The sequence below is a fragment of the Eubalaena glacialis genome, chromosome 2 (genome assembly GCF_028564815.1).
Source record: "Eubalaena glacialis isolate mEubGla1 chromosome 2, mEubGla1.1.hap2.+ XY, whole genome shotgun sequence".
NCBI lineage: Eukaryota > Metazoa > Chordata > Mammalia > Artiodactyla > Balaenidae > Eubalaena > Eubalaena glacialis.
Genome location: NC_083717.1, coordinates 26,527,996 through 26,543,957, shown reverse-complemented (window position 1 = coordinate 26,543,957; position 15,962 = coordinate 26,527,996). Strand labels below are relative to the sequence as shown.

The 15,962-nt window shown below is 49.3% G+C and overlaps 1 protein-coding gene across 2 annotated transcripts; it reads left to right on the top strand.

The window, feature by feature from the left end:
* The first annotated feature begins 7,930 nt into the window (after positions 1 to 7,930).
* Positions 7,931 to 15,962, top strand: AKR1E2 (aldo-keto reductase family 1 member E2). Of its 2 annotated transcripts, XM_061181669.1 has the most exons (8): positions 7,931 to 8,013; positions 10,056 to 10,199; positions 11,793 to 11,921; positions 12,196 to 12,293; positions 13,438 to 13,444; positions 14,213 to 14,278; positions 14,572 to 14,649; positions 15,697 to 15,962. In XM_061181669.1, the coding sequence occupies exons 1-8, from the start codon at positions 7,975 to 7,977 to the stop codon at positions 15,787 to 15,789; spliced, it is 654 nt and encodes a 217-aa protein (XP_061037652.1). In that variant the 5' UTR covers positions 7,931 to 7,974; the 3' UTR covers positions 15,790 to 15,962. The 2 variants fall into 2 exon arrangements, with proteins under 2 accessions (XP_061037652.1, XP_061037653.1); XM_061181670.1 differs by lacking the exon at positions 13,438 to 13,444 and having other exon boundaries at positions 14,205 to 14,278; positions 14,572 to 14,690; positions 15,703 to 15,731.

Below are 15,962 nucleotides of genomic sequence, written 5' to 3'. Positions count from 1 at the left end.
GATACATTAAACAAGATGGACTTAATTGATATTTATAGGACATTCCACCCAAAAACAACAGAATACACATTTTTCTCAAGTGCTCATGGAACATTCTCCAGGATAGATCATATCTTGGGTCACAAATCAAGCCTTGGTAAATTTAAAAAAATTGAAATCGTATCAAGTATCTTTTCCGACCACAACGCTATGAGACTAGATATCAATTACAGGAAAAGATCTGTAAAAAATACAAACACATGGAGGCTACACAATACACTACTTAATAACGAAGTGATCACTGAAGAAATCAAAGGGGAAATCAAAAAATACCTAGAAACAAATGACAATGGAGACACGACGATCCAAAACCTATGGGATGCAGCAAAAGCAGTTCTAAGAGGGAAGTTTATAGCAATACAAGCCTACATCAAGAAACAGGAAACATCTCGAATAAACAACCTAACCTTGCACCTAAAGCAATTAGAGAAAGAAGAACAAAAAACCCCCAAAGCTAGCAGAAGGAAAGAAATCATAAAGATCAGATCAGAAATAAATGAAAAAGAAATGAAGGAAACAATAGCAAAAATCAATGAAACTAAAAGCTGGTTCTTTGAGAAGATAAACAAAATTGATAAACCATTAGCCAGACTCATCAAGAGAAAAAAGGAGAAGACTCAAATTAATAGAATTAGAAATGAAAAAGGAGAAGTAACCACTGACACTGCAGAAATACAAACGATCATAAGAGATTACTACAAGCAACTCTATGCTAATAAAATGGACAACCTGGAAGAAATGGACAGATTCTTAGAAATGCACAACCTGCCGAGACTGAACCAGGAAGAAATAGAAAATATGAACAGACCAATCACAAGCACTGAAATTGAAACTGTGATTAAAAATCTTCCAACACACAAAAGCCCAGGACCAGATGGCTTCACAGGCGAATTCTATCAAACATTTAGAGAAGAGCTAACACCTATCCTTCTCAAACTCTTCCAAAATATTGCAGAGGGAGGAACACTCCCCAACTCATTCTACGAGGCCACCATCACCCTGATACCAAAACCAGGCAAAGATGTCACAAAGAAAGAAAACTACAGGCCAATATCACTGATGAACATAGATGCAAAAATCCTCAACAAAATACTAGCAAACAGAATCCAACAGCACATTAAAAGGATCATACACCATGATCAAGTGGGGTTTATTCCAGGAATGCAGGGATTCTTCAATATACGCAAATCAATCAACGTGATACATCATATTAACAAATTGAAGGAGAAAAACCATATGATCATCTCAATAGATGCAGAGAAAGCTTTCGACAAAATTCAACACCCATTTATGATAAAAGTCCTGCAGAAAGTAGGCATAGAGGGAACTTTCCTCAACATAATAAAGGCCGTATATGACAAACCCACAGCCAACATTGTCCTCAATGGTGAAACACTGAAACCATTTCCACTAAGATCAGGAACAAGACAAGGTTGCCCACTCTCACCACTATTATTCAACATAGTTTTGGAAGTGTTAGCCACAGCAATCAGAGACGAAAAAGAAATAAAAGGAATCCAAATCGGAAAAGAAGAAGTAAAGCTGTCACTGTTTGCAGATGACATGATACTATACATAGAGAATCCAAAAGATGCTACCAGAAAACTACTAGAGCTAATCAATGAATTTGGTAAAGTAGCAGGATACAAAATTAATGCACAGAAATCTCTTGCATTCCTGTATACTAATGATGAAAAATCTGAAAGTGAAATTAAGAAAACACTCCCGTTTACCATTGCAACAAAAAGAATAAAATACCTAGGAATAAACCTACCTAAGGAGACAAAAGACCTGTATGCAGAAAATTATAGGACACTGATGAAAGAAATTAAAGATGATACAAATAGATGGAGAGATATACCATGTTCTTGGATTGGAAGAATCAACATTGTGAAAATGACTCTGCTACCCAAAGCAATCTACAGATTCAATGCAATCCCTATCAAACTACCACTGGCATTTTTCACAGAACTAGAACAAAAAATTCACAATTTGTATGGAAACACAAAAGACCCCGAATAGCCAAAGCAATCTTGAGAACGAAAAATGGAGCTGGAGGAATCAGGCTCCCTGACTTCAGACTATATTACAAAGCTACAGTAATCAAGACAGTTTGGTACTGGCACAAAAACAGAAATATAGATCAATGGAACAGGATAGAAAGCCCAGAGATAAGCCCACGCACATATGGTCACCTTATCTTTGATAAAGGAGGCAAGCATATACAGTGGAGAAAAGACAGCCTCTTCAATAAGTGGTGCTGGGAAAATTGGACAGGTACATGTAAAAGTATGAAATTAGAACACTCCCTAACACCATACACAAAAATAAACTCAAAATGGATTAAAGACCTAAGTGTAAGGCCAGACACTATCAAACTCTTAGAGGAAAACATAGGCAGAACACTGTATGACATAAGTCACAGCAAGATCCTTTTTGACCCACCTCCTAGAGAAATGGAAATAAAAACACAAATAAACAAATGGGACCTAATGAAACTTAAAAGCTTTTGCACAGCAAAGGAAACCATAAACAAGACCAAAAGACAACCCTCAGAATGGGAGAAAATATTTGCAAATGAAGCAACGGACAAAGGATTAATCTCCAAGATTTACAAGCAGCTCATGCAGCTCAATAACAAAAAAACAAACAACCCAATCCAAAAATGGGCAGAAGACCTAAATAGACATTTCTCCAAAGAAGAGATACAGATTGCCAACAGACACATGAAAGAATGCTCAACATCATTAATCATTAGAGAAATGCAAATCAAAACTACAATGAGGTATCATCTCACACCGGTCAGAATGGCCATCATCAAAAAATCTAGAAACAATAAATGCTGGAGAGGGTGTGGAGAAAAGGGAACACTCTTGCACTGTTGGTGGGAATGTAAATTGATACAGCCACTATGGAGAACAGTATGGATGTTCCTTAAAAAACTAAAAATAGAACTACCATATGACCCAGCAATCCCACTACTGGGCATATACCCTGAGAAAACCATAATTCAGAAAGAGTCATGTACCAAAATATTCATTGCAGCTCTGTTTACAATAGCCAGGACATGGAAGCAACCTAGGTGTCCATCATCGGATGAATGGATAAAGAAGATGTGGCACATATATACAATGGAATATTACTCAGCCATAAAAAGAAATGAAATGGAGGTGTTTGTAATGAGGTGGATGGAGTTAGAGTCTGTCATACAGAGTGAAGTAAGTCAGAAAGAGAAAAACAAATACAGTATGCTAACACATATATATGGAATCTAAGGGAAAAAAAAAAAAAAGAGGTCATGAAGAACCTAGTGGCAAGATGGGAATAAAGACACAGACCTACTAGAGAATGGACTTGAGGATATGGGGAGGGGGAGGGGTGAGATGTGACGGGGTGAGAGAGTGTCATGGACATATATACACTACCAAATGTAAAATAGATAACTAGTGGGAAGCAGCCGCATAGCACAGGGAGATCAGCTCGGTGCTTTGTGACCACCTAGAGGGGTGGGATAGGGAGGGTGGGAGGGAGGGAGATGCAAGAGGGACGAGATACGGCAACATATGTATATGTGTAACTGATTCACTTTGTTGTAAAGCAGAAGCTAGCACACCATTGTAAAGCAATTATACTTCAATAAAGATGTTTAAAAAAATAAAAAAATAAAAATAAATAGAGATGGTAAACAGAAAAAAAAAAAAAAAAAGATGCAGGAGGTGCGGGGGCAGGGATGGGGCCAGGACCAGGGCACGGCCTGCGATGGAGAGTCTGTGTAGGCCCTGATGAGTAGTCGTATCAATGGATCTTTGAAATATTGTGCAAGAATTTCTTTTGGATAAATTACCGCTAGTAAAGGTATACACCTGTGGGACTTTGACGGGTCCTGAAAGCTCTTCTCCAGAGAGGAGCGTCCCTCCAGGGCAGCTGATGGGGCCTCTGCTCCCTCACACTGTCACCAGAAATAAACACCCACCAGTGATGGTACCCAGCGCTCCTTGACGGTGAGGACATTTGTGTGGGACCAGAGCAGGGAGGCGAGCATCTCTGCTGCTTATGGCCACGTGCATCACTTCTCCTTTGAACTGCATGTGTTTGTTCTCTGTACCTTTTTAAAACATTGACTTTTGAGAGTTTTTGGTACCACAGGGATGCTAACCTTCCTCTGGCTTTGGGTTCTGAGGAATGCTTTCCTAGGTTCAGTTGTCTTTCTACCCGTGACGTTTGCCTTGTTTTTGCTGGGCCTCTCTGGAGCTGGCCCTGGCACTGCAGTGATGCAGCTGGATCGAGGTCTTGAGATAGTACAGCAGCTGGTGCTGGAGCCAGCCTCACCACAGGAGGGCAGTGGAGCTGCAAGAGGAGAAAAGGTCACCGGCGTGACTGCGCTCCCATGCGCCTTCCAAAGACCACACATCCGGGTGCTTTCCAGAGGAGTCAGAGCCCAAGAGCCCACAGGAGGAAGTCTTCCCAGGCTGAGGGGTGGTCCCAGGCCAGTCTTTGCTCCTGGTCGGACAGCGGCCCCTGGGGGCTCCACCCTGAGTGGCCCGTAGGGACCCCTCCTCTTATGCTCATGTGCGCCCACCCCTGGCCTCCTCACCCTGGGCTCGGCTCTGCCTCCTGGGCTCCTGGTCCCCCGGCTGGGTCAGAAGAAGGTAGGCCTGGGGCTCGAGGTCTGAGCCCAGCATGCTGAGCTGCACGTAAGCCATAAACTGCTTTAGGCCGAGGGCTGACAAAAATCCTCCGGAAACTGGTCCAGGCAGGTGCCCGGCAAGGAGCAGGTGGTACTGGAGGTAGAGGGCGGGCAGCAGAGTCAGAGGCCTGACCTTTCCTTCCTTTCCACAGGCACCCCTGTGGGCCCCGGTGCCAGCCCCTGCCCATCCAGAGGCCAGCCCCACCGCAGCCCGCCCCCACTTGGCTGCCAGGCAGGGGCTACAAAGAGTGTCCATGCAGGAGACTCTGACCACCCGCCCCCTCCCTCAGGGAAGCCAGGAACAGCCCTCCGTCTGTCCCCGCCCCGCTGGAACATCCGCCCCAGGGGGCAGGGAGGGCTGCGCTGCTCTGGTCATTGCCCACAGTAGGTGCTCCATGCGCAGCTGGGCTCGGAGGATGGGCGGCAAGGCCGATGTGTGATCAGGATACCTGGCACACCTCTGTCCTAAGCCCTCAGATCAGGGAAGGGGCAAGCACGGCTGGGCTGTGGGTGCATGCATCTTCTCTGGGGACTGGCTCTGAGCCCCCAGCCTCCCCTCTGCTCCCTGGGGACCCGGGACCCCAGCCACAGCTCTCTGACTCCTTTCTTCCTGCAGGAAAAGCCCTCTGCCCTCAGCCCTCTAGCGGGAATCACAAGATGTGAGGGATCCAGGGTTCTGCCTGAACCCCCAACCTCAGCCCCCAAATGTCACCCCGTGTGGAGACAGGAGTCCTCTCCTTGATGCCCACTCACTTCTTTAGTTGTTCCCGGGGTCCGTCCTCCTTCTGACAATGAGGGCAGAGGAACCCCTATCCAGAGGAGGCCAGGAGGGTGTCACACATGTCCACTACCTGCCTTGACGTCCAGTGGGACTGGTGGACCCCGGACCAGAATGCAAGCCCAGGGGGGCAGGGATTTTTGTCCACTCTGTTCACTGAACTCTGCTAAGTGCTTAGAAAAGGGCCTGTGCACAGTAGGCACTTTATGTACTGTTGACAGAATGAACCTTCTCGGATGTCTGAGTGTACCTGGGGCCCCCCAGCCAGCCGCCAGGGATCCCTGCTCTGGCTACACCCAGGACAGGGGACCCCGCCCAACAGACAGTAATGGGAGAGAGCCTGGCCCACGGTCACAGGATAAGTGAGGCTTGAAGCAGAAACCTTCCTCATGGAGGAGAGGAAAATCATAAATAAGAACCACCACATCCTTCCCACAGGCCAGGCAGAGACTCGGCATTTCCCGTAGCTTGTCCCACTGAGTCCTGGCAGTAACCCTATGAGTTTGGTCCTTGTCATACCCCAGCCATCACATGAGCAAACCCAGGAACAGAGAGGTGAAGCGACATTTCCAAGACACACAGCTGTGCTGTAGAGGGGAGAAGCACCTACCTTTTCACCGGCAGGCCAGGGACCTGCTGGGTGCCAGTGACGTTTCAGCAGGTGGAGGGGAGGTGGGTCACAGGAGCTCTGCTCCGGTGGGCAGGCACCAGGTTCTCCAGGTTCAGGGCTGACTTGTTTTCATGCTGGGGTGGATAGAAGGGGGACAGTTCAAATAAACAGTAGGAAAATGCAAAAATACAGCCATAACAAGAAGCCAAAGATATATATAAAGAATTTTCTCAGATATTCCTCCAAATATATGAAAAGTAATTTTGCAACTGACCAAGGAGGGGGCTGACTGGTGGAGGTAGAGGAAGGGAGGAGCCCAGACTCCTTGGGACCCTGGCCACTCAAGTACAAAGCCCCTGGGCCTGTAACCCCCAACACACACACACACACACACACACACACACACACACACTGGGCCTTCCAGTGGGGATCATTCTAGCATCTGCTTCCGGATGTCATCAGGCCTATAAGAGATAAGACCAATGAAACCCCAGGCGTGATATCACACGAGGCTAATGCACAAACTCAGAGATGGATGATTACAGAAAGGGGTGGGACGTAGCTGGAATACAACTCAAAACTGGCGTGGGTTCTGGTCCGCAATCTTCCCCCCTTTTGGCCTTATGCCATAGTCTCTCCCATGGAGGGGTTAAAATGAAATTCAGATACTCCCCTTCTCTGGCATGAAACTTTCCAAGGACCTCCCACATTTAGAATCAGGCCCCCAAGTGCCTCATCTCGGCCTGTGTGTCCCTCTGTTCTCTGGTACACAGGCTTACGAGATCCCTGGTGTCCTTCCCTGCGCCAGTTGTTCCGTTAACCACAGTGGGCACAACTGCCCCCTGGTGGTCACCGGCAGCACTGCAGCGCCAGACAGGAAAGCAGAAATTAAAACAGACCTTTGTTTGGGGTCATCAAGGCAAGCCCCACTTTGTGGGGCTCCCAGGCCCCAGGGGGCAAAGAAGCAGGACCTGCGGGATCCAGGGGGGATCGGAGGGACCTTGGATCCTCCATGTCTCCCAGTTTCCCTCCACTGTCCTGGGACGTCCATGAGGACAGGAGGCCTCACCCCAGGCAATGACTCCGCCCCCTTCCACCTCAGGACTGGAGGCTCCTGCAGGGAGGGTCTGTTCCCTGGCCCCCGGAGGAGCGGTCCAGGGCTCTACCACGTTGTGCATTACCCAGGTCCCCAGGCTGTCCTCTGCTCCCAAGGGCCCCAGGAGGTAGAAAACATTTACAGGACTCAGCACAGCGGGTTACCAACAGAGAACCAAGGCCAACACACTCTTCTATGAAATCGTGGAACCCTCGGGGTCCCGCCCAAGCACATCAATTTGCAGAGGATGAAGCAGGTCTTCCCTCCCGTATCCTGGTGCCCCCTGGCATGGGAGTGGGAGTCTCGGGAGCCTACCCTCGTCCCAGGTGCTCAGAGCGGTGAACACAAGGCCTCAGACCCTGTCCTCTCCCCGCTGCCCTGGGGATGGCCCGGCCCAGACGACCCTGGGAACCTCTGGGTCCCCGCCCAACAGCCCAGCATTTCTCCGCTCCGGACGCTGTGCGTCGCCGGCGTGCTGCTAGGAGACGGGGTGCTGGGCCTCCTCCCTCCTGGACCGCAAAGCCCACCCGGCGCGTGCGCACATCCTCTCCCCAACGCCCTACCTTCGGTCTCCGCCCATGTGGGCGTGTCCACTGCCCGCGAGCGCTTCTGGCTAACCGGCCGCGTCGCCAGCCAATCAGGGTGTCCACCATCGGTGCCGCCGGCCAATCGAAGTGTCCACCACGGTGCCGCCAGCGAATCCGGGCACCCATTACGGTGGCGTCCCTCGGAGCCGCGCGGCAGCTGCAGAGGTGATCTGAAGCATGGAGAAGATACCTGTCCTGGGCCTGGGCACCTGGAAGGTGAGGTGGCCCCGTGGTCGGGGAGGGGCGACGCCTTTCCTCGGCGCTCCCTGACGTGGAGGGGCCACCTACCTGGACACCCGCGGGGACACCCCCGGGACACCTGCCGCAGCCTCCGCAGGCCCAGCTGATCGCCCGCACCTGCCGCGGGGCTCCTCCTGTGTTTGAAAGATGGAATATTTAGATATCAGGTTTTCTGAAAATGGAGGTTGTCCTTATTCATATTGAGTCCCAATCATAATTATTCAGAAATAACGTCTGGGAAAGCCCAGAAGAAAAGGTGGTCATGCTTAGATAAGGGCGGGAAGATTGGCAGTCACCTCACAGATAAGAGCAGCAGCGAACCGGAAGACGGGGAAATGTCTGTATCAAAGAGACAAGGAAATGCTGTCATTGCCAACTTGGTTTTAAAAAGAAACATTGAAACTTTGTCTTCTTGCCCGTGAAAAAACCTGATAGTGGAAGTACTTTGGACCTTTTTCTACTTCGGACTTTTTAATTCCTGTCAGTGATTTAGACATAGCACTAACTAAAAAGCCTTTCAAATTTGCTTTCTTTTAAAACTTAGTCTTTGGTAAAAAGATATTCATTTAAGAAGTCACATAGGAAGTTATTGGATGAGTAGGAATTCGAATGATCTACCCTTGCTCATCAAAATATTATTTAAATTATTTCTTCTATCAACTTAACTCGTAGAGGCCAGGGATGTAGTTTAATTCATTGTGGTTTGGTAGAATGAGTTGGAATTATTTCCTCTTTACCTCTTGTCAGAAAGATTTAGTTTTAAAGTGGGATGAATTCTGACTTGAAAATTTTGTAGAACTATGTGTGTGTTGTGTTTAATTGCTTCATTTTAAAAATAACTATAGGACAATTGAGTTTTATTTCTTCTTGAGTTAAGTTTTTCTAGGAATTTTTCCATTTTATTTCATTTTTCCAAATTGTCGGCTTCTAGTCATTGATAATAATTTCTTAGATTTTAAATCTCTATTTTTATCTATATGTACTGCTTTTCTTTCATGTCATTTTTTTAAAAATTGGTCTCCTCAGTCTTGTCAAAAGTTTGTCTACTTTAGGGAATTCCCTGGTGGCCCAGTGGTTAGGACTCCATGCTCCCACTGCTGGGGGCCCGGGTTCGATCCCTGGTTGGGGAACTAAGATCCCACATGCTGTGCAGCACAGCCAAAAAAAAAAAAAAAAAAGGACAACAACAAAAAAGTTTGTCTACTTTATTAAGATTTTTCAAAGAACTGACCACTGGCTTTGTTGATCTTCTTTATCGATTTTTGATATTCATTCTTATTTTCATAAGTGGTTCTTCTAACTTTGAGGTGGACACTTAGTTCATTAGCTCTCAGCCACTCTGAATTGTGTTCTCGTCAAATGAAGATCATTATACTGATGCATCTCGTGGGGTGATGTCAAGTTCAAGTGAGAAAGCGCCTTGTGAGCTGTGAAGCCCTTTGGGAACATTGGGTTTAATGGTCCTGTGAGCCGTCCCGGGCCTCTTCCCCTGGTTCCAGGCCCCTGGCCTGCTAGAACAACCCCGTTCACAGTGAGCGTTTTCTTTTCCGAACTTCCGCATTCCTGATAGAGTCCGTCTCGTTCCTTTGGGTCTGGCAGATGCTCTGTGTGATGGATTATCTTTGTGTGCACATGTCTACCTTCACACTTGGGCTGATAGTCTTTGTGGGTAGAGGGTGAGCCTGTACCTCCTTGCAGCTCACCTGTCATCTTTATTCATCCTAAATTTATTTATTCCTGTGTTCCACTCTGGAAGCACGGCCTCTAGCTCAGTTATTTGCAAGCACTAAAAATACCTAAAGCGTTTTCCCCAAATAAGTAAAGGAATTTGAACTTAGATTAACTAGAAATCCTTTCTGACTCTGACATTCCCAAATTTTAGGATGAAGGGATAGGAGTACCAATTCAGTAACTTCATTTTTTACGGATCATTGGCTGTGCATTCTAGAGTGCAAAGGGGGAATTAGGGTTGGCCTCTCCTGAATGTGGGTGGCTTATTTCTGTTCCTCGTTTTGCAGGCGGCCCCATGGGAAGTGACGGAGGCGGTCAAAGTGGCGATAGACGCGGGCTTGTACCACAACGAGAATGTGGTTGGAGTGGGGATCCAGTGCAAGGTCAAGGAGGGCATGGTGAGGCGGAAGGACCTGTTTATTGTCAGCAAGGTAGGCCTTCCCTGGCAGAGAGAGCGGGGTGCAGACCACTCAGGGCTGGGCCACGAGATGGGGGGAGCAGCACAGGGGGGGTTTTCCGGTCTCATGGGAGCTGATGACTCCACCTGTGCTTGAACCAGACGGGACAGGACTTCTGCAGCTTCGTGCAGATGCTGGGAGTGCAGGTGTGGTCAAGGGGTCGGGGACAGCGTGACAGGCAGAGGGGACCTCTTGAGCAAAGGCATGGTGTATGGGACAGCGCAGGGTACAGGGGCCCATAAGAAGCTTGACGTTCCTACATCGAAAAATGTTAGGCAGCAGAGAGACACGAGGCTGGGCAAACGGATGGGCCAGATGGTGGAAGTCCGGATGCCGTTGAAGGAGCTTATTCTTTTCCCCTTAGACAAAGGAGCACCGCTGAAGGCTTTGAAGTAGGGAGCTTGTATTCTATGTAAGAGAGACTTGTGTTGTGTCGAGGTGATTGTAGCCGCTGAAAGAAGCACGTGTTTGAACAGGAGGCAGGAGACAGGCGACAGTAACAGCCGTAGGGGGGGGTGATGACGGCCTGAACTAGGATGCAGGCCAGGACGGGACAGAGAAAGGCTTGTGAAGGACAATTAGGAGGCAGGCCCTGCGGGAAGTGCTGGGGGTAGACCTGGATGATGGAGAATTAAAGAACTCCCTTTAAGCACTTTATTTTAAACTTTTTGTTGAAGTGTTAGGTACATACAAAAAAGTGCACACGTAAGAATAGAGCTTGATACAGTCTCGTAAGCTGAGCCCAGCTCTGACCAGCATGTGGATCAGGAAACAAACATGACCAGCCCCCCCAGAGGCCCCCAACTGTGCTCCTTTCGTGTCCCCCCTCCTTCAGAAAGGGCAGCCACTCTTCAGATTTCCAACAGCATTGAGTAGCTTTAGAGCTTTATATGGATAACATGGTACGTTCCATGCTCGTTTGTGTCCTGGTCCTTCACTCAGCGTTGCACCTGTTAGATCCTCCACACCGGCGTGTGACCGCGGGTCACTGTTCTTTTCTCTGTTCCTACGTGATGCTCCACGTGGGAACACGCCGCAGAGCAGTTGTCCATTCTGTACTTGATGGGCACTCAGGTAGTCTCCCATCTGGGGGTATAAAGAATAGAGCGTCGTGTCCTTTCCTTTCTATGAATAAACTTTTTAACTGAAGTGTAACAGATACAGAGAAGCACGCGGGGTCTTGAAGGGCAAAGCCCACGGCGTTTCCACCAGTGAGCCCTCTCAAGCACCCAGCACCAGAGCAGAAACAGAACGTCATCCAGTTCTGGAAGCTGGAGGGTGTGTTTCCTAAGTAGGGTCGTGGACCCCCCAGGAATGCTTCTCCTTCGGGGGCTCTCCTGATGGCTGCACCCAGCACGTTCCTGGTTCCCCCTGATTCACTGAAGCGAGTCTCCATCCGGTCACTTATGACCTGGATCGTTCGAGAATTCAGAGTGTAGAGGGGACAGGGATCTCCTCTCGAGCTTCTCAGAACGTCCACTGGGGCCGCTGGGGCGTGTGTCTGTCCCTTGTGAGCTCCACTCATCCACTCAGCAGATAATAATTGAGCACCTTCGGTATGCCCAGCTTATTCTAGATGTTCAGGAGACATCTGTGAACAAAACAAACTCGGACCAAAATCCCTGCCTTCGTGGAGCTTACATCCTAGTGGCAACAGACAGACAACAGGAGAAAATACAACATATAAGACGTCAGGTAATGATACACACGCACAGAGGGGGTGGGAGGCCGTGGTTTTTACCTAAAGTGATGAAGGGGGGCCTGACGCAGCAGGTGAGGCTCAAGCGCTTCTGACACAGGTATTCACAGCGGACTCGCGTCTCGGGGATCACAGTCTAGTCTTTCCACTTTACAGCTGTAGACCCTCAAGGTGCGTCACCTAGCTCATCAGTGACAGAGTCAAGACAGGCATGTAGGACCCCTTTTCTGGTGGACTGTTTTCCCTGGTAAGCTGTGATTTTCTTTGTAGATCGAGTGCCACCTATACCTGACTCAGAAGAACCTGATCAGTTTTTGCCAATGGAGAAATGTGTCCATGACTGCTTACCGGCCCCTCGGGGGCTCCAGGTAGGGATGTGCCAGTGGTCCTGAGTCCAGACCCAAGCAGGAAATAGCTTCACCCTCCAGTTTAATGTGGGGAGTTAGCGGAGGGTTTAACGAAGGCCTGGGCGGGGTGTGGAGGGCCCACAGGCACCTGCAAGGGGTAGGGGGCTGTCAGCTCCCTAGGCCCTCCGGCTGGGGGAGGGGCCGAGACTGGGGGCTGCTTTGAGGGGCTGCCCCAGCTGAAAGTGAGCACTTTGCAGAGCTCTGGACCAGTGCATCTCGTCCTCTCCTGGGCCTCTGATGGGACGGTTCACAGACATGGTTCACGGACACCTCCATCTCCATAGGAGCCAAACGCCACATGCCGTCTTCCCCAGAACCTGCCCTGCATCCTCTGCTCCCTACATCAACCAACAGGCCTCCACCCACTCAGCCACCCAGACCAGACTCCTAGACATCACCCCTTTCCAATTCCCCCAATCCAATCCATCAGCAAGATCCACTGATCATTCTTCCAGAGAACCTGGAGTCTGTCTCTTACTCTCTGCTCTCACTGTTTGCCTTAGTCAAGTGAGAACTCTCGGGTTAGGGGATCAGCCTCTGAACTCCTGCCAGACTGAGGGAGGCATCCCAATTTGACCAGGTCACTTTCTTGCTTAAAACTCCTTCAATTGTTGGCGTGGCCTGCGAGTCCTGGCTGATCTGGCCTCTGCCTATTTCTGGCCTCATTTCTTCCTGCAAACACTCTCTGCACTAATCACTTGAAACTCCGTGGGTTCCTGGAACAGAACATGTTCTTTCTAGTCTCTGTGCCTTTATATATGTTGTTCTCTTTACCTTATTATCTTTTTTTGAAATCTGGTTAACTCCAATTTCTAACGTAAGGCTCAATTCAGCAACACCTCCTCCAGGAAGCCCTCCTGACTCCCCTTATTCATGTTTGGTCCGCAGCCCTTGTCACACTCTCTTGTCCCTATTTTCTCCTCACTCTCTCCACTTGTCAGAGCTCACCAAGCACAAGCACTGCATCTAACTCGCAACTCTGCCCAGCCCCTCACTCGGTGCCTGGGACATGTCAGGGGCCCAGCGGAGGCTGAAATGGTGGCACTGTTATTACCTGTGTGTTTCCCATTTGAAATGGGGCACATGTGTTTGAACTTGGCAGCAGCAGGGGAGTTCCTAGGAGACCAGGTCGTATTCCACAGCTGAACCCGGGCAGTGGAGCCCTTGGGGGAGCAGGTGGGGAGAGCCATGCACGGCAGGGGAGCCAGCTGGAACCCTGGGCCCACGGCCAGATGAAACGGTCTCCGTCTGCTTCCCTCAGTAGACTGTGGTGGCTGTTTCCAGCGCAGTGCTTGAAACCTAGTAACTGCTTAAATAATGTTCCCTGGGAGATGGCTCTCCAGGGTGATGAGGGCCTGTCCCCTGCTGGGCAGAGGTGGAGGGACAGAACTCGGTCACCATCTTCAAACTCTCCACACTGAAGGTTCACAATCTCAACTTTTTCTTGGTGTTTGAGGTGAACCTGTCTGAAATCATCATCATCAACAACAATTATTTATCAATGGTACACTATTCTATGTCCTGCAGTACAAGCTTAGAGGTCAGAGAGCCTTTAAATGTCAGAGGGGCAAAGCACAGAGACCCACTGCCTCATACGCTCTGATGTTGCTGCCTGGTTCTTGAGAAAAAGCACCAAATATACGGGAAAAGCAATGTGTCCAGCTGTCTCCACTGAAATGTCAACAGTGGTTTCTCTAAGATGGTGGTATTTGGGTGACAGCTGTTCTGCATCATTTAAGTTTCCTATGCTGAGCAAGTATCGTGACCAGACAAAAGATACATCTAGATATTGCATTTGGAGAAAGTTTGGGGTTTTCCTAAAGAAGGAAGCGTACTCATTTGATCCCGTGGCCCCTGTGCTCTTCTCCCCAGTGAGGGAGGTGCACCTGATGGAAGACCCTGTGATCCAGATGATCTCTCAGAAGCACAAGAAGTCTGCAGCTCAGGTAGGTTGGGGCCGCTGCGTCCTTGCTCCGATGTCCCCTTGTTTGGGGATCGGACACGTTAGTTCTCCTTAAGGCATCTGCAGGTCCCCCAAGCTTCTCCTGCTAGGGCTGCTCGGAAGATGCCAGTTTGGTTTCTAAAGGACTTAGAATGAAAGCGCTTGTAGTAAAAGCTCCTGCTGCCCCTGGCTTTTGGACTTTAACTGCACGATATAGCGTGAACCGTCAGGGAAAGTACTGAGCTCTGACTCCGATGAGGCCCTGTATCTGATATTAGACTTTTTTTTCCCCTGCAGATTTTGATCCGATTTCAGATCCAGAGGAATGTGATAGTGATTCCCAAATCCGTCAACCCAAAGCGGATTCTTGAGAATATCCAAGAAAGCATTTCCTCCTTTTGAATCGGCATCGGAGGGTTTGTCATCACCTGCTAGCTTGGGGCAGGAGGTGTGCTGAGCGCCGGAGCCAGTATCCCCGTCCCCTGCGGCTTTGACCCCAGGGGCAGGATGAGGCCTCAGGTGCAGAGACTGGCCCTTCCCAGCCTGGGACCTGGCACACGGGATTGAATGGGGTGGGGAGAGGGGCTGAGTGGGCAGGGGTGTGGCCAGAGCTCTCTTGGGGCTGCCCGCCCAGCCAGACGCCCGCCCCTCGCCCCAGTGCCACCCAGTGATGCTGCACCCAGGCTGCCCCAGCCCTGACGAGTCGGGCCCTCCCCGAGCTGTCCACTCTTTCCTCTTAACCCAGACGACCCCTGGCCCCAGTTCCCCCTCCAGGCAGAACTCCAGTTGTCACTGATTCCTGATTTCTGCTAGACTTCGGGCAGAGGGCCCGCTGCGGGTAGAGGCTGGGCCATGCTGTCCCCTCCCCTCACGCTGCACACCCCTGCCCCCAGCTCCTCAGCTACGGGTTCGGAGTTGGCTGTCCGGGGTGGACGGCTCTTACTGCGGGTGAGGGTCGTAGTCCGCAAGTGTGTTAGGGGCAGAAGGGGGGAGGGCAGCTTAGAATACTGCTTTAGAAGGAACAGAAACAAAAATTACACCGTATGTGGATACTGTGAGCATCAGCGGTCCCGGGGACCAAGGGTCTCCCTCACCAAGTGTAGAAGAAATGTTTTTGGTTTTTGTTTCTTGGGATTGTGTGTGTGTGTGTGTGTGTGTGTGTGCATGTGTGTGTGTGTGTGTCTTTGCATGTTGGGAAAAATTCTTTTCTGGAACGTCCCTTAAAACTATAGGCCGAATGCAGCACACACCTGTCTTCCCAAGGATTCCTAAACAGCCAAGGCTAAGCTGGCCAGGATGGTCAGGGCCCACGTGCCTTTTGGTCCAGGTGTCACAGAAAGTCCCGTCCCCACAGGTGTTGCAGCTAACGTAGCTCAACTAAATGTCCCCTGAACTAAATTTCCTATGAATGTTTCCTTTTGGTTCCAGGTGTTTGATTTTGAATTATCAGAACAGGATATGACTGACCTCCTCCACCCAGACAGGAATCTCCATTTGTCTACATTCCCCATGTAAATACGGCTGCTTTATCTCCTTCGCAAGTACAGAGAGCGATGTCTGGATTTCATGATTGCGTCCTGCATAGGCGTTTATTATGTACATGTGGAGTTAATTAAGCTTTCTCATAATTCTCTCCTGTCTGAGGATGGGCCACTTTGGAGGTGAATCATAAGACTAATTCAGTACAC

Coding starts and splice junctions, on each gene's coding strand:
- AKR1E2 (XM_061181669.1), top strand. CDS start 7,975: ATGGAGAAGATACCTGTCCTGGGCCTGGGCACCTGGAAG. Junction 11,922..12,195: donor TACAACATATAAGACGTCAG/GTAATGATACAC, acceptor TTTTCTTTGTAG/ATCGAGTGCCACCTATACCT. Junction 14,650..15,696: donor CAAAGCGGATTCTTGAGAAT/ATCCAAGAAAGC, acceptor GTTTCCTTTTGG/TTCCAGGTGTTTGATTTTGA.